The 26,595-nt window shown below is 35.2% G+C and overlaps 1 protein-coding gene across 1 annotated transcript in view; it reads right to left on the bottom strand.

Annotated features, from left to right (window-relative positions):
* The window catches only part of LOC6043184, a 314,616-nt gene that overhangs the window by 37,013 nt on the left and 251,008 nt on the right, over positions 1 to 26,595 (bottom strand). The window contains exon 10 of the mRNA XM_038249531.1: positions 21,583 to 21,710. Coding sequence (XP_038105459.1) covers positions 21,583 to 21,710 — 128 coding nt within the window. The remainder of the gene's footprint in view (positions 1 to 21,582; positions 21,711 to 26,595) is intronic.

A 26,595-nucleotide genomic window follows, 5' to 3' on the forward strand; every position in this document is an offset into this window, starting at 1 on the left:
CTAACTTGGGTCGGTGAGCTAGGTCAGGACGCTGACGATGTGCTTTTCTGTCACCACCAGGTTCCCGGTCAACATTTGTGCCCTTAATGCCAGCGGAGCTGGTGGCATTCTTTGCAAATTTTTAGTTTTTTTTATTCGTTCTAAATATGTATTTTTTTACAAGATTTGTTAAACCTCCCATTAATTTTCTAAATTTTGAAAATAAATATTAAAATTTAACTGAATATTTCACAGAGAATTTTCCTATCATGCTGTTGGCCAGCACTTTGGCGTTTGTATACTATTATTACACGACCAGAGTGTGTGAGAGGGAAGGACTCGGTGCCAGGATTGCATCCGCCATCAGCTGCAGCAGCAACGGCTGCAACTGGGTTAATTCAAGGATTTTCTCGGGCTCCAATTTGCATTACACAACAATTTATGCAACACGGTCCCGTCCCATCCACTAACCCTCACTTTATCACGGTGCTCGTAGGGGGGTTGAGGGAGGGTGTTTGCGTGGCGCGTTTCCTTGATTGCATCCAGGGTGACACACCAACTCGCACACACACACACACACACACACATGCACTCCACTTCCGTTGTAATATTGTGTTGGCACCCGAACATTGCAGATAAAACATTGATTATTTACCAACACACGCTCACGAGTTTGTCGATTTCAAACAATGTGAGTGAGTGTGTGTTACAGTTGAAAAGGGGCAAGTTTGTATGGACTGATGCACTTGGCTTTGTTTTATTCATGAGTTGTGATTTTCAAGTGAACAACTTTAGCAAGGACGCGCACCCATTCAGAGTGAGTCAGTTCTCTGGATTCGACACGAAAAGTCACGCTAATTATTCAGATTTAAGCGGGGATTAGTTCAAGAGTGAATGGAATAAGATTGCTTTCACTGAAAGAAAATTAAAGATGCACAATAACTGGTTTGATCACGAGTTATGACAGTGCTTTTTGATAAGTCTAATGACACTTTTCCGTTGAACAATCACAAAAATAATGTACCTTATACGTTCATTTAAGCAATCAATTTTGGAATTTATTGACAATGCTTTTTTTGTTATTGTAAAAATCAATACGAAATCGAATAACTGAAAATTATGGAAATCAGGTATTTTTTCACAATTAAGGCTTGTACAAATACCGTAAACCGGGGTGACTTTGATAGGATTTCAATTTGTTTTTGAAATATTTTCCAACAGGTAAGGTTTTTCTCAAGATAATTATTTTACTAGACTAGACTGAACAAAAAATGATACAAGGTAAAAAAAATGCTGATTTTTTATTTTACCTTTTGTCACTAAAAATTGATTTGCAAAAAACACTATTTTTAATTTTTTTATATGTTCGAGGGGACATTATATGCCAACTTTTCAGAAATTTCCAGGTTGTGCAAAAAAATATTGACCGTGTTGTGAATTTTTGAATGCCTACAGATTTTTTCAAAAAACCGAAAAGAAAATTCTGAGAAAATTCTCTATATTTTGCTTTTTTGGGCTTTGTTGATACGACCTTTAGTTGCTAAATCAAGACTGACATTTCAAAAGGGCCAAACACTCCATATAACGCTCTTTTGTAATGTTAATCTTGATTTAAAAATTTAGAAAATATTGTTTTCGAAAAGATCGGAAAACTTCACGAATGTTTCATATTTTAACATTGTGAATCGGACCATTAGTTGCTGAGATATCGACATTGGAAAATGGTGGGTTGTTTGGGTGAGACTTAGAAAACATCAATTTTCCTGTTTTTAAATTTTTGCATGGCAATATCTCAGCAACTAAAGGTCGTATCAACAAAGTCCAAAAATGCAAAATATAGAGAATTTTCTCAGCTTTTCGAAAGTTTTTTTTTCAAGAGTGGGCAAACATGTGCACTTATTAAAAAAAATGAAAAACTGCGACTATTTTAAAAACAGCAACCTCAAAATGTCTATAACATGAAAACGGTGCACTTTATCAAAATTTCACTAATGTACTTATTGATTGCAAATTTGATTTTACATTGAAAAATGAAGTCGAAAAATTTTTGAGACCAACATTTCGATTTTTTTAAAAATTCTGTATTGTTTCAAAAATTCATAACTTAGGCAAAGATTTTTTGCACAACCTGGAAATTTCTGAAAAATTTGCATTTAAAGTCCCCTTAAACATATAAAAAAAATGTGTTTTTTTGCAAATCAAGTTTTAGTGACAAAAAGTTAAATTAAAAATCACCATTTTTTTACCGTGTATCATTTTTTTCCAGTGTAGTCCGTATCCATACCTTCAACTTTGCCAAAGACACCAAATCGATCAAAAAATTCCTTCAATAGATACAGTTTTTTGAATTTTCATACATCATTTTTGTATGGAAAGCTTCCAAATTTGTATGGAAAATCATATGGACCAACTGATGATGCAAAATGGCTTCTTTGGGCATACCGAAGTCATAAAAAAAAAATCATCCTAACAAAAATTGAAATGAAAAAAAAAATCGATTCCGTAAAGAACTGCTAAGCTATAGATATTTTAATATTTACGTGCTATTTTTGCAAAGACAGAGCTGCCAAAATTGCATGAAGACATTTATGGGTGAACAAATGACACAAAATGGCTTTTTTGTAGGCATATGGAAGGCCCCCACGAAGTTTGAACTAACTAAAACAGAAATGCAACGGTAAATCAATGACGTTGGCGTATTTTGCAAGGTTCTCAAAAGTTACCCAAAAAATGTGAAATGTTTCCAAAAAAACATCAATCCTAGTGCAAAATGAAGAATTTGCATAACAGTTAACTGGGGTGATTTTGATAGGTTTTTCAAATGTCCGTCAAATTAACATCTCAACATTTTTGAGAATTATGAGAGTATGTAAGCATTAAGGGATAACTTATTATCGATCATATATGCAACAATGTGACAGTTATACTAAATGTATTAAAATTAGTAGCCAAGTCAAATTTTTATGAATTTCACCCCAGTTTAGGTATCCAATATTGCTTTAAATAAAAGAAAACAGTTTGGCAATCATTTTATTTAACCTTCCCTTGGTATTAAAAAAAATCACACATAAGGTATTGGGGTCCTTTTCGACCCCAAACTTTAAAAAATCGTCAAAAATCCACCGTTTTTGACCGATTCCGGTTCTTTTGATCGCAAATGATAGCTTAGAACGTCCCCTTTCCGAAACCGACCTGGAAAACCGGATTTGGTCACTGTGGCCACCGGGAATCGGCTACAACCGAAAAAGGACCATTTTGAGACCCCAACTTTGACGACCTGTATCTCCGGCAAATTTCAACCAATCAGGATGCTCTGGGTTGCATTCGACAGGTATTTACCTGTACTTTGACCACAAATATTAATATCAGGGCCAGGTGACCTACCGGTTCCGGAAATCTGGAACATCCGAAAAGTTCATATTTTACTGTTTTTCACATATATGTGATACCAATACTCTCATGATAGTTGAAATTGATCCATAAAACTTACTAAAAACACAAAACACGATTGCCAGAACCACTCTGGAGTGTTAGTGGCCACTTCCGGGTAACCTGGAACCGGTTCCCGGGTATCCGATAAACGGCCAACTTGACTTTTTTGGTGAAAATCCATCATGTTGCACACCAAACTCCATGAAATTGAAAGATATGTCCATCTTTGGTAATGCCGTTGTTCACTGAGCCATTCTGGCCAATTTGGAATCGGTTACCGGTGGCCTCTTGGGGACACTTTCGGAATATGAGAGAAACCCTATCATCCGACATATCAAACTTCATGGAATTGAAAGATATCTTTCAATTTCATGAAGTTTGATATGTCGAATGATAGGGTTTCTCTCATATTCCGGGAATGTCCCCAAAGGGCACCGGGAACCAGTTCCAGAATGGCCAGAATGGATCAGGAAACAACGGCATGACCGTAGATTGACATATCTTTCAATTTCATGAAGTTTGATATGTCGGATGATAGGGTTTCTCTCATATTCCGGAAATGTCCCCAAGGGCCCCCCGGTAACCGGCTCCAGATTGGCCAGAGTGGGTCAGCGAACAAGGACCTCCCCCCATGTCAAACTTTGTCACAATTGTGAAAATACCCCTTCCCCCTAGAGTGTAACGTACTCTATGGACGACGCCTTATTGCAGGATTGGGTCCGTAAGTTAGACAATTTTGGAATTAGAAGATAACAACTTGCTTGGTTACTTGGTTCAGTAAAATATATTTTTTGTTACTATTTAGGTATTACCAATTTATCATAAATTTGAAATACTCTAAAACATTAAAATTGTTTTTGTTGTATTTTTTCTAATGTCAAGCATAAGGCATGTGGCCATTCCCTTGCATTTCATCAGTAAATGTTTACATTTTGTAAAACAAGCTGTGTTATGATACCTTTCACCAAGTGCACTAAAAATGTTGTTTGAAAAAGTTTTCCAAAGAAGAATGGGCAAATTTGGTCCAAGGATGTACACGAACGGGACCAACTTTTTTCGAAAGATCTCGCCGAGACATGAAAAAAAGTCTTCGGGACCAACTCTCTAAACCCCGGGGCTCAAAAGTTACATGTTGTTGAAGTTTGAACATTTTGGGTTAAAATGTACAAAAAATCGTATTTTTGCTATTTCCAACATCATTTATAAAATCTCTGTTTCATTATGGATTTCGATTTTCTTCGCTTCATTCGACGCGTATCAGCATGAGTTCTGATATGTCTTAGCATGATTGAAACATGATTTCTCTTGTTTTTATCTGTGCAAGAGGCATCCCATAGAAACAAGTCGAAACTTCAAGGTTTTGAAACCGGATCCGACCCAGACTGCTTCAGTGACTATGGAAGGCTTCAGTGCAATGTTGTAACAACTTATTGGGATGGTCTGAGTCATCTGAGAACTCCTTGGAGTTAAGACCGGTGAGTCTACCACCGTAACAAGCAAGATGTCGGCAGTTTTTGACAACGGATCATACACGCATGGCTTAAGTGAGTATGGTAGACTACTATGCTGATGTGTTGGAGTGTCCTGGGTTCTCCTAGGACTCCCTGGAGTTAAGATCTGTGGGTCTACTTCCGTAACAAGCAAAATGTCGACCGGTTTTGACAACGAAACATACCCGCATAGCTTCAGTGAGTGTGGTAGACTGCTTTGCTAATGTGTTAGGATGTCCTGGGTCATCCAAGGACTCCCTGGAGTTATGATCTGTAGGTCTACGACTGTTACAAGGACTCCCTGGAATGGTCCAGAACATCGCAACATAACAGCAATACAGTCTGCCATACTCACTGAATCTTTGCGGTTATGATGTGCGGTTAAAAATCATCGACCTTTGTCTTGTTACAGTGACCCAAATATCTAAACTCCAGGGAGCCCAAGGATGACCAAAGACATCCCAACACATTAACAAAGCAGTCTACCATACTGTCTGAAGCTATGCGTGTATGTTCCGGGGTCAAAAATCGTCGACCTCTTGCTTGTAACGGCTGTAGTTCCACAGATCATAACTCCAGGGAGTACTTGGATGACCCAGGGCATCCTAACACATTAGGAAAGCAGTCCACCACACTCACTGAAGCTATGCGGGTATGTTCCGTTGTCAAAACCGGTCGACATTTTGCTTGTTACGGAAGTAGACCCACAGATCTTAACTCCAGGGAGTCCTAGGAGAACCCAGGACACTCCAACACATCAGCATAGTAGTCTACCATACTCACTGAAGCCATGCGGGTATGATCCGTGGTCAAAAACTGCCGACATCTTGCTTGTTACGGCGGTAGACTCACCGGTCTTAACTCCAAGGAGTTCTTGGATGACTCAGACCATCCCAATAAGTTGTTACAACATTGCACTGAAGCCTTCCATAGTCACTGAAGCAGTCTGGGTCGGATCCGGTTTCAAAACCTTGAAGTTTCGACTTGTTTCTATGGGATGCCTCTTGCACAAACGGTTCAAACAGATAAAAACAAGAGAAATCATGTTTCAATCTTGCTAAAACTAATCAGAACTCATAGTTTTTGCTGATACGCGTCGAATGATGCCAAGAAAATCGAAATCCATAATGAAACAGAGATTTTATGAATGATTTTAGAAATAGCAAAAATACGATTTTTTGTACATTTTAGCCCAAAATGCTCAAATTTCAACAAGTTATAACTTTTGAACCCCGGGGTTTAGAGAGTTGGTCCCGAAGACTTTTTTTCATGTCTCGGCGAGATCTTTCGAAAAAAGTTGGTCCCGTTCGTGTACATCCTTGGACCAGCTCCCATACAAATTTGCCCATTCTCCTTTATATGATAACTGTACCATATAAAAAATATTGTTAAATTAGTCATGTTATTATGTTTCGTATCTCCGATGTAATGAACTCATCTTCTTCTAGCTCAACCCTTTCGTCATCGTTGTGCTGTCATCCAAGGCACTTCCGATGGTGCAACGAAACAATTACTTTTAACTCATAATTAATTCTCACTCTACCCCCAACCTCTCATCCCCACCCTGATAATTACGAGACCACGCAAACACTGCGGATGAGCTCACCTCACCACACACGTGTTTGTGTGTGTGTGTTTTTGTTTGTGTCATCACACCCTTATGCACACTAACAACCCGTGAACACAAACACTTCACACCGTCGTCGGTGGATAAAAACTGATCCTCAGCGTGTCACGCGACAAAGAAAAGTGGCCTCCCTCTGGCCACGTGTATAAGGTTGCAACAATAACAAGCTATTGTTCAGCGGGAATCCACGTGGAGGGACGAAAAGTGTGTAATTTAGTTTTTGTTAGATTTTTTCAACACGCATTTTAATCGCTCACGGATACGAATCAAGATTGTGTGAGTTTTGCTTCGTATTTTGCAATGGAATCAAACCCCATTAAGACCAGACTCTGCAGCCTAAAAGTGGACAAGCCGTTTCCGGAAGTGCATCGTATCCTTCCTCCTGCTTTGGTAGCGGTTCCGGTGTCGGTCGGCGGTGGCGCCAACAGCCACTTGGACACGGGATCTAATTAAGACCTGTCTTGTCTTGGGTGAGCTTATACGTGAAGAAGACTTTATTCTTCTTCCTTTATGGGCCTGTCACAGGGTTGAACAAATCGGATTGTGTAACATCGCACTTGTTCTAGGCATCTTCTTCATTTTTTTTGCTGTCTTGCATTATTCTACCAGACATGATTTTTCTATACACATTTATACTGTTTATTGTTAAGGGCAGACCCCCGGAACAAAAACAGAAGAAAAAAAAAACCTATTGCACGTGGCATCAACACCACCCCAACCACTTGACATGAGTTGACTTGTGGGGTTGTGTCGGTGGTGATGGAGGCGGCTTTTATTATCGTCCCCTTGCAATCTCGGATTTCCCCACGCTCGGCTCGGACACTTATGAGTGGGTTCTCCCCACGTGTTCCGGTGCAATGACATTTTGAAACGAGAGTTGACATTTGTTTTGTACTCTATTTTTACAACCGTAGAACTTTTGGTTTGGGTTACACATTCTGACTTGGACTAGTTGTCTGAGACTCGTTTACTCTGTTGCTATTCTTGATTCTATTATTGTATGATTCTTTATTAAACTAATTTAGCGTATTGAGTGAAAATTTGCTACAATTTTATTTGTGTAAGTAAATAAGTTGTGCCCTTGTAACTATTTTTTTTATTTTTTTTTTGTGTTCGTTTTTTAAGACTTTATTTTTTGGGGTTATCTTCTTTGCTGTATTTTAACTTCTTGTGGATTATACCAATGAAACATAAAAAAGTATATTTTTTCATCTGGATAATAGAGCTAAAAGAGCTACAAATATTGTTAGTAATGCATCGAAATTTGATATGAACTCAATGATGTTAAATATTTTGTGGTTGTGGACGTTTTCACAAATCGATTTTTCTTTGAAATTTTTATTCGAATGATTTTTTGTCCATGCATTCCCCATGTCAAAACAGCGATTTGGCATCATTAGTTTTTACATAAAGTCTTTTCAGAAAAAAATGTACACAGAAAAAATGTTTTTGATTGATTTTAAATGTTATTTAAAGGTTTTGCCCACTCCTCTCCTCATTTAAAGACGGCCCGAAAAATCATAGGGCAGAAAAACTAAATAAAAATGTTGATGGAAATGAAATCCCCTCCGTTAAGGATATTTTGTAGCATGTTTGGGTCAATACAACACATTACAATTCGAATTTTAGAGAATTTACGAATTACAAACAAGTTTTTTTTCAAATTTTTTTCGTCAAATCTTACATTTTTGAAAAGAAATGATTGCATTTTAACTGTACAATGTATTTTCCAATGATTTGTTCATTGCATTGATGAAATTCTGGCTTGCAATCTCAATTTTAATTATTATTTATTTTTATTTTTTTGTTCCTCACTTTTGCCCTAACTTTGCATTATGAAGTAAATGTACATCTGCAGAAATATCTTTTAAAAAGCTGAGAAAATTGAAAAAAATAAGCTTCAGCCAAATAAAAAAAAAAGGAAAATTTAAGAATATTAAAAGTCTCGAGAATGATTAGGAAGTTCTACAGTAGTGTGGTTCATGGATATATGTGTTCAATTTCGTTAGCATACACCGGAATTTCAAAGTTCTATGACCCCAGAAGCTAGCCTGAAAATTTGAGCTTATTTGATTATGGATTAGTTGCTCCAGTTTTGATCCGAGGTTAGTATGGAACATTAATCAATTTATTATGGAAAATTGTAACTTTTTACTTCTTCTTATAGATAATTTCCCAAAAACCTTTTCAAATTTTCCTATTCTCAAGTTTCTTATAGGTTTTGATCCGGGGAACAACTTTGTAGAATATCGCAAAGCGCTAGAAATTGATCCCGAAACTATTCAGGATGTTTTTTGGAATTTAATTTTTTTCGGCAAAAATTCAAAACATACTAAGTTTTGCATTTTTGAATTTTGTTGATACGACCCTTAGTTGCTGAGATATTGCCATGCAAAGTTTAAAAAACAGGAAAATTGATGTTTTTTAAGTCCCACCCAAACAACACACCATTTTCTAATGTCGATATCACAGCAACTAATGGTTCGACTTTCAATGTTAAAATATGAAACATTCGTGAATTTTTCCGATCTTTTCGAAAAAAATATTTTCTAAATTTTTAAACCAAGACTAACATTTTAAAAGGGCGTGATATTGAATGTGTGTGGCTCTTCGAAAAATGAAGTTGAAAAATTTTTGCGACCAATTTTTTCGATTTTTCGAAAAAATCAGTATTGATTCAAAAATTCATAACTCGCCCAAAAATTTTTCGCACAATCTGGAAATTTCTGAAAAGTTGGCATTTGAAGTCCTCTAAAACAAATAAAAAAAAATAAAAATAAATATAGTGTTTTTTTGCAAATCAAGTTTTAGAGACAAAAAGCTAAATAAAAAATTCAGCAATTTTTTTTTACCGTGCACCATTTTTTTCAGTGTAGTCCACATCCATACCTACAACTTTGCCGAAGACACCAAATCGATCAAAAAATTCCTTCAAAAGATACAGATTTTTGAATTTTCATACATCATTTTTGTATGGCCATCTCTGTAAAGTTCTTGGATTTTGTAGAAATCCTAACAAGTCACTAAAAAAACGAATTGTCCCGATTGCTTGAGTTATGCCAAAGAACCAACGAGTTGACTTTACCGATCCAAATTTTTTGAGGGCTTGGAAGTTGGAATGATAGTCTGAGTTGGTTGAAAATTATTCAAAACCACGTCATCACTTAGGCAAATCTGTTTTTTCCTTCAAATATGAACTTTGTTATTAAATTATCGTAAAAACTCGTTGTTCAATAATTACAGTTTTTCCAAACCGAGTCAAATTATTATATCAAATTTCCGGTCTGCTATCATTAAAAAATGACCCCCTGCTCCACAAGCAAATAACGTGTTTTGAGTTATTTTAAGCATCTGTGCAAATTTTGAGCGATGTTGGTTGGGATCAACCCATTGATACCAGAGCCTAAAGTTGAGTAATATAATGTTTTCATACAAAAATGACTTTTTTTAATCGCTAATAACTTTTCAGGATCGTGTTTTACAGCTTTGGTATGTTCTACAAAGCTGTAGAGCATTAAATTTCCAATGAGAATTTCAATTTTGGGAATATTTTGATGGAAGTAGCGCACCTTGCAGACCAAACTGTAAGAAAATTGGGGTTTCCATAGGTAAATGTTGACCGATTTTGCTCATAATTGGGTCATCCTAAAGTCCTAAAATAGCTCAAGGAACAATATTCAGCTTGTGGAGCGAGGTTTTGAGAAAAAGTCCTATATTCTGGGCAGCCTAATGCTTAGTTTGCGTCATGGCCTAATGTTGTGAATTTTGAACTAAATTGCTCCCCGAAATTTAGATAAATATCATTGAATACCATTTTCAAAAATAATGTTTGAAGAACTGGCAACACTGTCCCAGAAAAACGAGAGTTCAGTGGAAATGAATTAAATCCAATTTTCTTGAATGAATAATTATTCAAAAATGTAAATTGTTGTCGTTTCTTCTAATTTGAGTTTGAAATAAATGTCATTGATATCTGAAAACAATTGTTTTATGACACCTTCCTTTTAACACAATGTTGGAACTACACTTCTTCGTCGTCGCAAAAACCACTCAACAGCTCAACAAAAGCTTGAAGCTATTCTCGTTGCGCTATTGTTGCTCTGATTCTTGGACTTTGTTGTCCAACCCCGAACCGTTGACGGAACCGGACATCACAGCTCTCGCGCCTTTTTTATGCTTCCTTGCGCCGTCGTCGAAATGCCGACAATTTCGCAGCAATTGTGTCGTGTTGCATCCTTGTCCGGATCCCTCGGGGTTGTCGCAATAAAAGAAGGAAATATCACAAAAATATTGTGTTATTAAAGAGACGTCTTCTGGTCATTTTTTTTTAAATGCTCCGGTGACACCGAGGTCGTTGGGGGACGATTAAAAGGCCGCCGGCTGCATGGATTTTTATGGCATCACAGCAAGTGAGCACAATAAGGACATCCGGGCCGACAGTCCCTGGAGGGTGGTAAAAAGCTCACTTCAACTGATTCTTTAAGTGAAATGACAAGTTAGTGTACTTTTTTTGTGGTAAATTCTCTGATTTTTGTTTTACGAATTTTATAACATGACATTCCACTTTGTTAAACTATTTGATTTACGAAACATTATTTAAGTTTCAATATAGCTTCGAAAACTTTCCCATTTTCTTCTCCAAAGCTGAGACAGCTGGTTCACATCCAATGGAAAACTTTCCTCCAATAGAAGTCGTTCCCAGTAAGTGCCAGTTTCAAGTTCCAATCAGTTGGAGAGACTTGCACTTCCCTTCCCCACTACTCCAAAGTGACTTAACCTTGGCCAATTTTTCCGACCAACCTGCCCAACCAGAGAGAAGGAAATGAAACTTTTTTTTCCACCCTCAAATCTTCTCTACCTTATAAGAAAGTGGAACCAGGGTGATTCTTGGTGGTAATTTCTGCCATCATTAGTGTGGATGAAGACATTTCCGGTGGAACACCGCACAGCTTTAGTGCTCTCTCAGCGTCAAACCACCGATTAGGAGGGCGGTGTGGTTGACGACCTGGTCGAAGCTGGTGGTTCGGTGCATCTCAAGTTGACTGTCAGAAGGTTGGCAGTGGTGTGGGAAGAACTAGAACTCAGTTGATAACGATTTTAATTTTGATTTTTTTTTTAATTATGAATCGTTATTTTTTGCAAGCTGTTTTGTTTTGATGATAGTATTTACCACAATATACTGTTTTTTTTTTGTTTTCAGCTTTGATTTTCTTCAAATATTTTTTTTTCTAGGTAGTAGAATTATGTCATTAATTTAGTTTTTTTTGTGTATTTTTATAAACAGAACCACTGCAACTACTAGTATCGGTGACTACAAGAGGACGGTGCATTCCCTGATGTCGGTCACAGGTGCATTGGAGTGGCCCAGTTGTGACTTGAACTGACTTCACCTGACTGACTGTGGAGTTAGGTTAGGAGTTGGCATCGTTACACTTGAGTTGCACTTGTTTCTACTGCGTTCAACAATACCATGTTAACATTTTAAAAACATGCCGTATCCTATCATCATCAAGCCCACTCTCTCAAATATTTCCCACACAATGTCACGCACCATGGCAGAAATTTGCAATCCTTGCCTTAGGAAAGTTCATTCATTTTCCAACCTTTGCATATGTCAAGTCAACCCCCAAACGTGGGCCAGCCAACATGTGATGAAATTTTGGCCACCCCCGCACGACCGCACGTGTGCGTGACTTTACAAGTTCGGTGCAGGGTGGACGAAGAAAAGGGTTCCACACGGAGAAGGATTCAGTCATTTGGCGAATGGGTTGTCGGGTTCTTTTCCCAAGAAACGTACGTTGCGGCACACCTGGCTCGTTTGGTGAAAAAAAAGGTAATGGGTTTTCTCTCGTGAAAATGTCAGCAAGGTTGTTAATGTGGACGACCGAAACGTGGCTGTCATGTCGTGGAGAAGAACCGTCTGTGGGTGGAGGAGAGCATTTTAGAAATATATTTTGATTTCAAATTGGTTTGTGCTTAAAATTTTTGATGTCATAACTTTTTTCCGTTTGTGCAAGATATTTCGTAGAATTGCACTCTTCAAATATATGTAACAAATTTTAAAAATCAATTTTCGTGAAACCTGATCAAAAATCCTAAGTCCATTTTTCGATACTCGAGAGGTTGGAAATTCTGACCGCTTCCATCTTTGTTGATTTCAACTTCAATAATTTTTTCAATGAATCCTAATGCGCAATCTTGAATTGAAATTAAGTGTCAAAGGGACTTTGATTAAAAATTGTATGGGGTTCTAGCATTTCAAATCAAACGATTTCCTCTTTAAAATTATTTGGAAATACACAGAAAAAAATATGCTTAGGGAATAATGACAGACCTTGTGTTAAAAAAATGTAATATCAAATCAGGTACTGATGAATTTTTATCAGTTTCTAATAATTTTCATAAGGTTCACATTTTTACACATTTTTAGGTAAAAATATCACAATAATCTATTATTCAACAAACCTTATTTTCAACCTTCCAAAATTCTACTTTTTTCTGTGTAGTTTCAAAACTGCAGCCCTTTCCCTTTTGTATTGTAATGTTAAACAACTCTTTAAAAGATCAGCTGATGCAAATTATTTATCATTTTTTTTAACTAGGCTAAAACATTTCAGAAGGCCCAAAGGACGTAATATAAACATTTTGGACCATTTCGAATTTTATAGATTGATTTTGAATAGTGGTTACTAGAGCTTATAGAACAACAAACACAATAACAATGCTGAGTAAAGCACTGTTTGTCCAAATGTTAAATTCCAAAAATAAAAGTATAGCTAATTTTGCTTATGTTGAAAATATTTTCAAGTATGAATATTCATGGAACTTTAATTAAAAAAAACTAAGATAATTTTTTACCTAAGTTTGACCCTAAAATGGCTATATTTTTGAAACACATTTTTGTTTGTAAAAAAATGTCAAATACGTTTCGACATTAAATAAATGTTACTTTTAAAAAGGCCATTGCAAACACTTTTTCAAGTTTTTGTCCCCCACCCGCCTTAAAAAGTTTCTCAAAAAATTATGGGGCAAAAAAGTAATTACTGCAAAAATTAAAATTTACAATGAAAAAAAAAAAAATACAATCGAGCGTAAACTATTAAGGATACATTGAATAACGATTAACTCTGCATTTTTAATAATAGAGAGAACTTTTGCGTTTTGGGACCACAATTTAACAAAGACGGGAAACTTAGAGAAAAAATATTCATGTATTCATCGAAATTTTGCAAATTTGTGACAGAGACATAACTGTTATGCTGTAAAAATCATTTTGTGATACTTTTTATCTTAATTTTTTTGACAAGTTGGGCTTGAAAATTTAAAGTTAAGTTATTTTTATTTTCTCGCCCCTCGACCACGACCAGAGCCGAAGGACAATAACTTTAAATAAAATGTGTATTATTTGTAAGGCAATGAGTTATTTTTTTTAAAGGACTTTTTCCATTATTTTTTTCAAATAAAATAAAACATACAAAATAAAAATATAGTGTAAAAATTTTGGATAAGGGAGTTTCAAAACTGTTGAAAATATACATTTAAGAATTAGTTAATATTTTGCAACATTGTAATTATTTTTCAAGTGCCCTCTTCAGGCCCAAAACTTTTCTAATGATTTATCGATTGTATCGAAGCTGTTTGTTAGAGAGACCCCCGGCAAAATTTGGCTTAAGAGCAACATTGCCAGATTTTTTTGGAGGAGATCTGTATTTTCTTGACAATAAATCTTTATTTTATCTGTATCATGTCGAACTCGAAGCCATAGAAGACATTTTAAAATTTTTAACAGCCTATATAGCCTTTTTAATCATATTTAGGCAATATTTAATTACTAAATTTTTGAAACTATCAATTTTTTTTAAATCTGTATATATTCAGATTTTTGGGTTTTTTGGGATCGAAGTATCTGTAAAATACAGATTTATCTGTATATCTGGCATGTCTGCTTAAGAGTATGGATTTCTTTGAAAATAAGAGTTACACTATATTTTTTTTGATTCCATTTTTCACGCAAAATATTGAATTGTGCTAAATAATATTTTTTAAATAATATCGTTTTTGAATATGTTTCATAAGACAAAAATTGCATATTTTGAGCTACGGTCAAAATGTATTTGCTGCCAATTTAAAAAAAATGTATAAAAAATGTAAATGATTTCATTTAAGATGTACTATCACATTTGAAATCAAAAATTATATTGAATAAAATTTTACATCATGCTTCGTTTTTATCTTAAAGTCATTTCAAATTAATATGCTAAGACCAGCCATGCCAGATATACAGATAAATCTGTATTTTACAGATTTTTCAATCCCAAAAATTCCAATAATCTGGATATACAAACTTTAAAAAAAATGTTATATTTGAAAGTTTCAACAACTTAGCAATTAAATAATGCTTTAATATGATTAAAAAGGTTAAATATGTTGTTAAAAATTTTAAAATGTCTTCTATGGCTTCGAATTCGACATGATACAGCTAAAATACAGATTTATTTTCAAGAAAATACAGATTTCCCCCAAAAAATATGTCAACGTTGGTTGTGGCTTTGTTTTACCTGCTAGAAAACATATTTTTCAAAAAGTTAAAAAAAATACAAATTAACCTCAACATCAGAATAAACCGCTTATTTCAGACCATTTTGCCTTTTTTCAACGTTTTTATGAAGAAATTTGACTTTTTTGTTTTAATTGGAAACACTGCCAGATTTTGGTTGATATTGATGGAATTTTTTTTATCTAAAACATGTAAAAAAATGAGATTTTTCTAAAATGGTTATTTTGCTTAACCAATGTGGTGCATAGTCGAAATGTTTTTAGATTATAGCTGTTTTTTTTCAAGGAAATCCTGAGCAATATTCAAAAGCTTGTTGAAAACACCAAATTGTTCAGAAATTCTGTCCACTAGATATAGACTTTTGAAAATTTATTTTAATGGCCTTCTTGTAGGACCAACAAGGAATTATTTTTATCAAAAAAAGCTTAGTTATCGATACCGAACATTCATTATAAAAAAAAACCGCACTCCATTTTGTTTTCCCTGCCATCAAATCAAGAAAAGTGTCACCAATTTGTTAACTCTAACCAAACATCCGACGCAAACACACAAACTACTAACACACAACCGTAGCCACAGCCACTCATTCTAATTCATCGTTTTCCCTTTTGTTTTATCTCCAGCTGTGTGTATTTGCTGTTTGGTTGGTGTATTTGTTTGCAAATGTCACTCTCTTTTTTGCCTGTTGTGGTTGTACAACCCTTTTTTCCACAGAAGGAAGAAAAAAAAAACCCATGAATGTCACCAAATATTTTCCTCTGTTTAGTATTGGAGTGTGTTTGGATACACGACGTGCACACACGTACTGACACAAACACAAACAAGCAAATGCACATATACAGCCACCCACGCTCACTCAGGCTGCGTCAAGTGAATGAATGAGATTTATTATTTAACTTTGCTCTACAACACACACACACACTCGCAAACAAAACTACGTTGATGATGATGATGAGAACGAGGACCAGTTCCAGCTGTGCGATGTTTGGTCCTTTTCCGGAGCGTTTCTTCATGTTTTTATTTTGCTGATGTTGTGTTTGAGTCAAGAAAAGTTTGGGTGTGAGAGCTGGGAGCTCGATGTGGTGGGAAAATATAATCCTAGCCAATTTCCCAACCTTAAAGGAAAAAGTTTCTTCAAACACACTCGCAAAAACGCACACACATACACCATCATGAGCTGCTAAATGCAAAAATGTAAATATGTTGAATTGTGGCTTTTTCGGTTAGCTCTCACTTTGGGTTTATTTTTTCAGGACAACCCCAACCCCATTTTGGTCAGAGGGGAGAAAGAAGACTGGAGGTAACACATGAAGACGTGACGTTTCCAGAACGGACGTGGGAAAACACACACACGAAAAGGCTTGCAAATCTGTGTGAAACCTCAACTCTGGCAGTGCTGCCAGAAACAGCAAAAAAGAAAAAAGGGAAAGGAAAAGGAAAAACCTAAGAAGGGAGCAAAAGAAACAAAACAAAAAAAATGTTGAAAAATGGAAACGGCGCGGGAGCTTTTGCCGGTGAAGTGGCGGACGACGACCGCGAACCGGAACTAACCAGGCGGCCCTGGGAAAAAGCTGTTGTTTGGGGAAGTGGCAAAAGCAGCAGCAGCAGCAGCAGCACGCGTTTGGAAGTCATTTTTTAAAACTGTCAGCAACCGGCGGATGTACGGAACGAGGGTTTCCGGACGAGTTTAAGTATGGTTTTAAGCCATTCTTGTTGTTTTTCTATAATTTACGGTTGATTTTTATTCAATTTTGAAGAAATAGAAAACAATCCAATATGGTTTAAAGAACAAAAAAAAAAAAAAAAACTACAGGCAACCCCCGGTGGTTGGTAACTTTTTCGTTTGACACTTTTTTAGTTTTTACCCCGTTGGATGGTCAAAGTCGAACTAAAAAGTGACGAACTGTCACTTTTTACTCGGCGCTCACGCACACTATCAAAACAAACGATTGCGAGTGTGTGTGAACTCCGTGTAAAAGGGGTGTCAAACTAAAAAGTGACCCCGTTCGTTCGACGACAGTTGGTGCAAACCATCGGGATTTGAGTGTATCAACATTTTCAGTTTAACAAAATCAGTTCAACGATTCTCTCGAGAATAAGATTTTTTTGTTTATTTTTTAAACCTTTATGAAACTATGTAGAAATTCAATAACTTTGATTTGGAAATTTCTCAATCACTTTTACTTAAACTAAATCAATAAAATATAAGCAGAATATGCATTTTTTACATTTTTATCACAATTGGTTGTATTTTTATAGTTTGCCGTTTATGCTAACATGGCAGTAAATTTCGCAACTATTGGACCGATTTTCAATGTAAAATTTTTCCATATTCGTATAATTTTCTGATCATTTAATTTTTTTTTAATAATGAATACATTTAAAAATGCTTGCAGTGAAATTAAAGGATCACCCGAATTATCAAACAATCCAAAATAGTAAATCTTTACCCTTTTAGAATATAAGTTGAGCAACAAATTAACATGCAAGTTTTTGTAATTATTTTTTTTTAAATAAAACTTTTTGAGTTTTAATGGAAAAGGCATTATTTTCTTTTAAAAATTGTATGATTTATTGTTATTGAAGTGACAGGTATTTTGAAATTTCAAAATGTAATTAAATAGTTATTCAACTTACAAACTTTTGTATTTCATCGAGAAAGGTTTCACCTGGATATCCTTAAAGTATTTGGCTGCATAAATGTATAATTTGAAACCAATTTTAAATAACTGACACTATAACACCATCAAATTGCTGTTGCTGTTTTCTGCAACTTTCAATAATTTTAACACTTTTGGGGAAAAAATTTACCTTTATCATGTTCTAAGCATTTTGCTTAACATTTTTTACCTTCGTTACATGATTAACCTAAACTAATTTTTTCTTGGTTGAATGAGAAAATCTGTAGTAAGATTTTTTCTATTAAAGTGAATTATTGAAATTTCTCTTTTTCAAATAAAACTTTGGTCGGTAGTTCCGAAAAAATATCATTTATTTTTAAACGATTATTTTCAACATAATATTTAAAACAAACCTTTCTTGAAGACATTGTATTGATAATTTTTGATAATTACATATATTATAACAGCAATTCCCCACGAAAACAGCATGGAAAAAAACAAAAGTGCTCGGATCGGACTCAAAATTTTTCTTGGGGTTCCCTGGCCGAAATAATTAGACCCGTATTTTTTTGTTTGGCCATTAGAGTGACCTACGCCGTGTTAGGGTGGGCTGAAAAATTGCCATTTTCGTCGATTTTCGCAAAAACCGCTTTTTTCGAAAAATCATAACTCCTTGCCATTTTAACCGATTTCAATTGTCTTATACGCAAATGAAAGGTGATAAGTTGGCCTTTCAAAGAAAAATAGTAAGAAGTAACAAAAATCTAGCCTAACATAAGAAAAGGGCGTATGAAACATAAAAATGCCGTTTTGACGTTGTCTGGACCAAAGAGCCTATGTCTGGAAATATTTTTATCGGATTCCTCGGACATTTTTACGTAACATATTAAAAAATGAGAGGAATTCATTAACAAAATTCCGAGATATGATTTTTTGAAAATAAAAACCGTGTTTTTTGACGCGCCGCGCGCAAAAACCGGAGAATGGCGAAATTGGCAAAAAACATCTTTTTTCACTAAAACTGCGATAACTTAAAAATTTCAGCGATGACCTATAGATGTTTGGGTACCAAAATTTTTGTAATTAAAAGACGCAACTTTTTGTACCCAGACATTTGTAGGTCATCGCTGAAATTTTGAAGTTATCACAGTTTTAGTGAAAAAAGTTGATTTTTTGCCAATTTCGTCATTTTCCGGTTTTTGAGCGCGGTGCGTCAAAAAACACGGATTTTATTTTCAAAAAATCATATCTCAGAATCCTGTTAATGAACTCCTCCCTTTTTTTAGTATGATATGTAAAAATGTCCGAGGAATCCGATAAAAATATTTTCAGACATAGGCTCTTTGGTCCAGACACCGTCAAAACGGCATTTTAAAGTTTCATACGCCCTTTTCATATGTTAGGCTAGATTTTTGATACTTCTTAATATTTTTCTTTGAAAGGCCAACTTATAACCATTCATTTGCGTATAAGAAAATTGAAATCGGTTAAAATGGCGAGGAGTTATGATTTTTCTGAAAAAGTGGTTTTTGCGAAAATCGACGAAAATGGCCATTTTTCAGACCACCCTAACACGCCGTAGGTCACCCTAATGGCCAAACAAAAAATACGGGTCTAATTATTTCGGCCAGGGAACCCCCAGAAAAATGTTAAGCCCGATCCGAGGAATTTGTTTTTTCCATGCTGTTTTCGTGGGGAATTGCTGATAAATTCTATTTACTGTTAATTTGTAAAAGCTAAATTGATCTAGTGAGTTGCAAACATATTTTTTTTGAATAAATTTGAAATTTATTGCAAGATAAAAGTTATTAAACTTTATTTTAAATATTTTTTCTAAGACTTTTGATATTGTTAGTTTGTTTTAAGCATTTTGCTTAACTTCTTTCGACTAAACTATTCATATTTTCCTCCAGTCGATTAACAACCTTATTTAATTTCTTAAAGTGTTTCTATTGATTTTGTTTTCTTTTTTATTTTTTTATGGAAATATGTTCAAAAGTTGTTTTATTTTATCCATTAGTAAGGTACCATTAAGATAATCTGTTAAAAGTGTAGTGTAGTTTAGTGAATACTTTAAAAAAAATATTTTTATTTATTTATTCTGTGTAATTAATGGAATTTTCAGATTAAAAGTTTATCATTGGTTGAATTCCCAAATTTATCAATTATTTTGAAAAATATCTCAAAAGATGATGATGATGATGAACTTCAAATAGAAAAAAATCATCTTTTGATGAAGATTGTATGATTTGCCTTATTTTCAATAAATATTTGTCTTTTCATAGTTCGTTTCAATACACTTTTTTTCTAATTTCTAGGAAATTTTTTTTTTCAAAATTTGATTTATTAAAACTCTTTTCTTGCTTGGAAATTCATGAACGCCCAACTGGAAGGATGCTTTCTCGTAAAAAAAATCTTGTTTCCTCTTAGAAACAAGCCAATTCACACAGACTGAACTCGCATTGGCTTCCAGGAGGATGGAAAGCTGTTTATGGTCGCATGTTTTCCGTGCGCGTACTTTTTCCTCCTTTGCTGGTGCTTGGCTTAATAAACTTAAAATCTTTATTTGCAAAGTTTTCCCGCGGACACTTATGCAAGTGCTGCTGCTGCTTTGCTTTTTAAGTTTTTCTTTTTTTTTTCAGGGTTTGCTTCACCCACTTCCGGTGAGTTTATGTCATTGGCGAAAGCTTTTATTTCTTCGGCGAAGGCTTTTCGGGGACGGGGGGAAACGCAAGAAAACAAACGGAAAATTTTCTCGGAAAACAGAGTCGAAAAAAACTTATTCAGAAATTATGAGCTTGAGGAAAGCAAAGCGCTTGGGCGAGTGAATTTTCTTTCGATTTCTTTTTTTTTGGTTGGTTACGACGATGGGATGGATTAATGGCACACAGGACGATGGAAATGTTGTTTTATTGAGAACTGGATAACAAAAAATGATTGAACCTTGAAAAAGGAAAATAAGACACAGAGCGAAATAATGCGAAATTTGACGAGTGAGCTGTGAAAACTCGTTCGAAAATTTACACTTAAAGCGAGATAGGGGAAAAAATCTTAAAAGGGAATCGAAATTGTAGGGACCACTATAAATTTTGCAAGGATGCAAAAAAATTTATTTGTCAGAACTATTGCGATGAGTTCGTCGCTTTCGTGCCAACTTGTCGTACGTGCATTTTGGACCAAATCGAGTTAAGAACGCCATTTTGTGCAGCTCACAATGCCTTACCTTTTGACCTTCACAGATCCCCAAAACTCGAAAACAATCCTGAGATATTCAATAAAAACTGAAAAAAACTCCGTGCATTTTTGTCACTTTTCATATGAAAGAATATTCAACTTTGTCGTGCTATCTTGACACAGTCTGAAAATTGATGTTTGTGCGACAATTGGCCAAAGGGATTTCAGGTCAGAACGCGTTTGACACAGGTACGAGCTCGACTACCGTAAACATTTGTAATTATCACTCTGGACTCCAGCAACCAAATTTCAGGACGATGCACAGAATGATCAACCCCACACAAACGCGATTGTTATTGTTTACATTGCGTGGTCTTGTTTTTGTTTATTCAAGGTCAAACATTAAAACGTGTTTTTCTCGGAACGTCAAAAAGCGACGTACGACAAGTTAGCACAACTGCGTCGAGTTGAGCTCGATTTCAACTCACGAACGAAACCGCGAAACGAGAGAAGCATGCCATGACGAAATGCACGCGAGAACAATAGACGAACGCAAAAGAGAGAAAAAAAGTAAAATAGAGATAGTAATGTGAGTGAGATTCGGTGGGGTGGGAGAGAGAGAGAGTGGTGAGAATCATCAGTGAGAGTTTTGAGACTAATAAGGGGAGCGGGAGAGCGCGGGGCGGTTTGTGTTACACTTACCAACGCACGGATTGTGGTTCACGACGCTGAATATTTTATCACACCGGCGCTTCATGTGGTTGTTTGGACAGATACAGCCAAACATCGGCGATAATCGGAGATTAGTCCACGCTTCGTAGCACAACTCTCTGCGTGTGTGTGAGTGTATTTTCCATTGTGATGATGAAAATCCGGTGGTCGATGCGGTCGCCGACGAGAGGAAGAAAACAAGAAGACGAAGAGCGATTGGTGAGTAAACTTCTGCTTTCGGTACACTTTGAAGCACACACACACAATCATAAACACAATTACACGGGCCATATCGAGCACTGCATAAACAATAGATAAATATTGATAGTGATGGTGGTGGACACGTGGTTTACACTTTTCTTAAACATTTTAGCTCTTCTCTCTGTGGTGGTATTTAGCTTAATCTTGATAAGGATTTATACGGTGGTGAATGTGTTGTGATTTACCTGGACTGAAAACAGATTGCTGGTATGAGACAATTAAATTAATGATTCTGCAGAGTATTCTGCTTTTCACTCGTAGGGTAGGGTAGTCATCAATGAGACACTTTTGGTTTTCAACTTTCAACGATTTTTGTATTTTTTTCATCAGCATGTTTTAATGAGCTTTTTGTTGCATTTTCTTTCTTTTAATGTGTTCTAACATTGATCAAAATATGAGATCTACCCGACCTCTACAGCCAGAGCTATCCAACTGTCTCATTGTAGACGCACTTGGCAGGAACAATGAGACAGGTGGGGAACAATGAGACACTCTACGAAAATCAATACTTTTCTAGTAAAACATCATGTTTTTGTATTGTTCCATAACAGGTGACTTACCATGAACATTTTAAAGCAATTTTGCCAACTTGAAACTTTAATTAACAAAAGTTATACTAAAAAGTATTTAAATTTTGTAAAATCCATTTTTGTATACCAAATAACTTTATATTTTTGGCTAAATGAAGTCAAAACTCAATAAATATGCCAAAAATCACTTCCAATTCATATTTTGAAAGATTTCCCTAGATTTTGAAAAGTTTAATGAAGAAAAATCAAAGTGTCTCATTGTTACCCATGGGCTGAAAAGAGTGGGGAACAATGAGACAGCCCTGGATTCTGGGTATATTCTTAATTTTGGTCAAATATAATGAAAGTCCATTGTAGCCCAACTCATGCCCTATGAAATGACGAAAGAAATTTGGAGAAATATTAGTTTTTGTGTTATTGGCAGCCTATGAGCGAAAATGTAATTTTCAGTCATAATTTACTTTAACACCCCAAAATCAAACATTTATGAATAACTTTGCAAGGGAGCGTCCACAACCAAAGCCACTATTGTGGCAGAAGTTTATCCAGTAGACACACCTTTCCCCAAATTATGAGCCTGATTGGTTGAAACTACGACTTGTGAGAGCCATTTTATCATTGTTCCCCGTAGCAAATAAGGATCATCTAAAAATAATTTTTAAAGAAAAATGTTTATTTTGTGTCGATTTCCTATGTATTTTAGTTTATCCTTCGTGCATGTTTTAAAACATAGCAACGAAAACGAAAATTACTGTTTGGCCATTGAATAGACTAGAGGGGAATCGAGAGTTGAATTTTGTCATTTTAACTAAGCCAATCGTGTCAAAAATTTAAAAAGAAATGCAATAAATTAGTTTCTTTTCAATGAATTTACCTAGGGACCATCCATAAACCACGTGGACACTTTAGGGGGGGGGGGGTATGGCGATTGTCCACGATCCATACAAAAAAGTTTTTTTTTGTATGGACAATTGTCCACGAAGGGGGTAATAGATTCCCAAAAAAGTGTCCACGTGGTTTATGGATGGTCCCCTACAATAATAATTAATAATAATTAATAATTAATAATTATTCATTGAAACGTATGAAACGTAAGGTAGCCGCATTATTTTTAGGAACCATTTCTTCCTTTTGACTTTTTTTTCTGAATCTGCAAATACAAAATCGTTTTTTGAGCTTTTTTGGACACACAATTGTAGTTGAAATTTTTATACTAATCTTAATTTTTCAAATTTGTTGCATGAACTTTTTATTAGATTTTTGTGAAGTAAAAAAAAAATAGCTAATATATAATTTCCCAGTATCGGGATACTTAATAACGACCTAAACAACAATTTAAAGTTTTTTTCCTTTTTCAAGTCATCTGTAAATAATTAATAAAGAAATTAAACTTATCTTGAAAAAACATTTCGCTCTTAAAAATAAGAAATAAAAATAATATTTAAAAAATCATTAGTTTTTCATTTCTGGGATGTTCCCAGTCACGACGTTCTAGCAGGATTCTAGAAGAGTTCTTACAGAGCTAGATATTCTTACAGCATTCAAGCAGAAATATTCTACCGTTCTTGCAGGATTCTGGCAGAACCAACTCTGCTACAATATTTCGTGACTGGGTTACTGCTTGGTTTGTTTTAGGGTTAATCTAGGGTTTTTGGTTTCTCTCAATAATAGTTAGGCTGTTGCATATATTTTTCAAAATTTATGTCACCCCCCCCCCCCCTTCAAATTGGTCTGAAAAATCGGGAGGCAAAAAACAAAATTCCAAAAAACTTCAAAATTTTCATTAAAATAGAAGTCTAATCAACTGAAAACAATCTAAAATGCATTTTTCTGCATTGATAATCATATTTAGCATGTTTAGGCTTGTTTAAAAATGTTTTGAATTTTTATGCAATTCCAATGTACGGCACCGCAAAAAAAAAAATCAAAAAAAAAAAATAAAAAAATTTCTCAATACTTAGATATTTTGGAATGATGGCGAAACAACTGGACAGGTGTATGATGCATTTTAAAACACTTTTTTCATTAAAATGTTGAAACCATGGCTCGTTATTTCAATTTTTCTATTTTTTTTTATTTCTTTGCCCCTGACTTTGGTCAGAGTCGAGGGACATCAACTTCAAAAATATTTGCAACGGCCTTATTGGAAGTTCAAATTTTAACTTTCTAAATAAGAAGATTAGAAAAGCATTGGTCCACTCGAACTTGAACACCGAACATTGAACATCCAATGTCATAAAGAATTTTGAATTTTTCAAATATTTTTTGAATATTTTATATAAGTTTGCTTAGATATTTATAAGTATAAAATTTCCCGGGAGTCTCGACCAAATTTCCCGGGAATCGAGCGGTCCAAAAATGGTTGATTTCTCGAGAATTTTTTACTCGGGAATTCCCGCTCGTCACCCTCTTATTTAGATATTACCTTTATTTTTGTCCAATTTTTGTCTAATCATTTGGTTTAAAAATTAATGTAAATTAGATCAATTTTGATTAGCCGGCTTATTTCAAAGAATTCACTTGTTAATTCATCTTAAATTTGCCTTCATATTTGTCTACAAAATGGGATTAACTTTTTGAATTACAAATTGGCAGTTTGATATTTTGCATCATAACATTCGGAGACAAACTATTTTCTCTTCCAGTTGAAGATCCAATAACTCAAGAAATATAATTAAAAATTTAATCAGTAACAATTTCATTGAAAATTTCAGTGATAATAATCAATTGTTAATCCACACGGTGGAAGCCTCTCCCAGACTCGTGTTAAAACCACCGTTATAATCGATCATTTACTCAAGCATACCCCAGAATGGTATGATAATCCCGTCGAATTCCCCCACCCATTTACCGCTCCCCCCAAAAACCCCTCTCTGACCAAACCGGTGTAAACTCCCATCAATATAGTCCGTCTCATCCGGCGGAAAATCGATTTAATTTTAATCACACCGAAGCCACACCACCAAACGAAGGCACCGTGAAACCCGGGGAGCAGCCACGGCAACAGTCCGGCGGCTGATCCGGCCGAAAACGGCGCGTTATCGGCTTTGGGCATTCGGTGGTGGGTGAGAAACACCCACAACAACCACGACTTACACAGCGCCCTCTGAGGCGCGCACACCCTCTTTTGTGGGGGGATCATTTCAATTTGCTGGTTCCACTTTGTAGGGAACGGGATTTGGGTAGCTCGTTAAGCACGTCATCGTTGGGTGAGGTGCGCGGAGTGGGGGTTGAATATTAGGGTGCTTCTTTTTGCACACAAAACTGTGTTATTTTTAAGTTTAACCTGCCTTCTAGTTACTCAAAACAATGTTTTGAACTTAATGGATCAACATTGATTAAAATAAGTCTCTAAACTTATTTAGTTGAATGAATCGGAATTGGGTCCTAAAATGAAGCTTAGATTGCTGATATTATTGTTCAAAGCGATAAAGCTTATTTTTCTGAGTACAATGACCCTTTGTACGACCATAAAGAGCTTAAAATGGATTTTTAAATCAATTTTGAAAAATTAACCTCGCGGTCCTTCTTGACAGAAAAGCTCCTACTTGACAGCTCGTTCCAAGGGGACCATAGTTGATCCATCGAAAAAATGTTGTCTTGTCAAAAAAAATTTTTGCATTAAAATGAAAAAAAAAGTGATCAGAAATGGTTTTTAATCGTGTTTTTTACCGTTGTACATAAAAATTGGCATAGAGCTTTAGTACCCAATTTCAACTGCATGGATCTCGAGTTTTTTTGAAAAGGTCCAATAAACCAAATTTTCAGTTTTTGCTTTTTGGGTGTTTTTTAACACTCCTGACTCAAGGCGGTTTCAAAAACACCCAAAACGCAAAAACTGGAAAATTGGTTTATCGTACCTTTTTTTTTTAAAAAAAACTCCAGATATTTGAAAGGTTTAGATATGTTTGAATGATTTTTCATTTTCTCATATGAGATTTGGTTTGAATATTTTTTTTTATTTATGCCATGAAAGACTCTGCAATACATATTTCACCTCAAATAAAAAGTTACCGAAAGAAATTTTCCAGCCAGCTTTGATTTCTGGAAGCTGAGAAATGACCGAATAAAAAATCTGTTTTTGTGCAATTTCACATGAAAATACAACAACAGATTGCCCGGATACAAATATGAGCAAAGCCGTGGTGGTTGTTTCACACCAATAGTTACAGAATACTATCTGTTTGCTCTCCCTCTCACTTCAATCGGGTAG

The sequence above is a fragment of the Culex quinquefasciatus genome, chromosome 1 (genome assembly GCF_015732765.1).
Source record: "Culex quinquefasciatus strain JHB chromosome 1, VPISU_Cqui_1.0_pri_paternal, whole genome shotgun sequence".
NCBI lineage: Eukaryota > Metazoa > Arthropoda > Insecta > Diptera > Culicidae > Culex > Culex quinquefasciatus.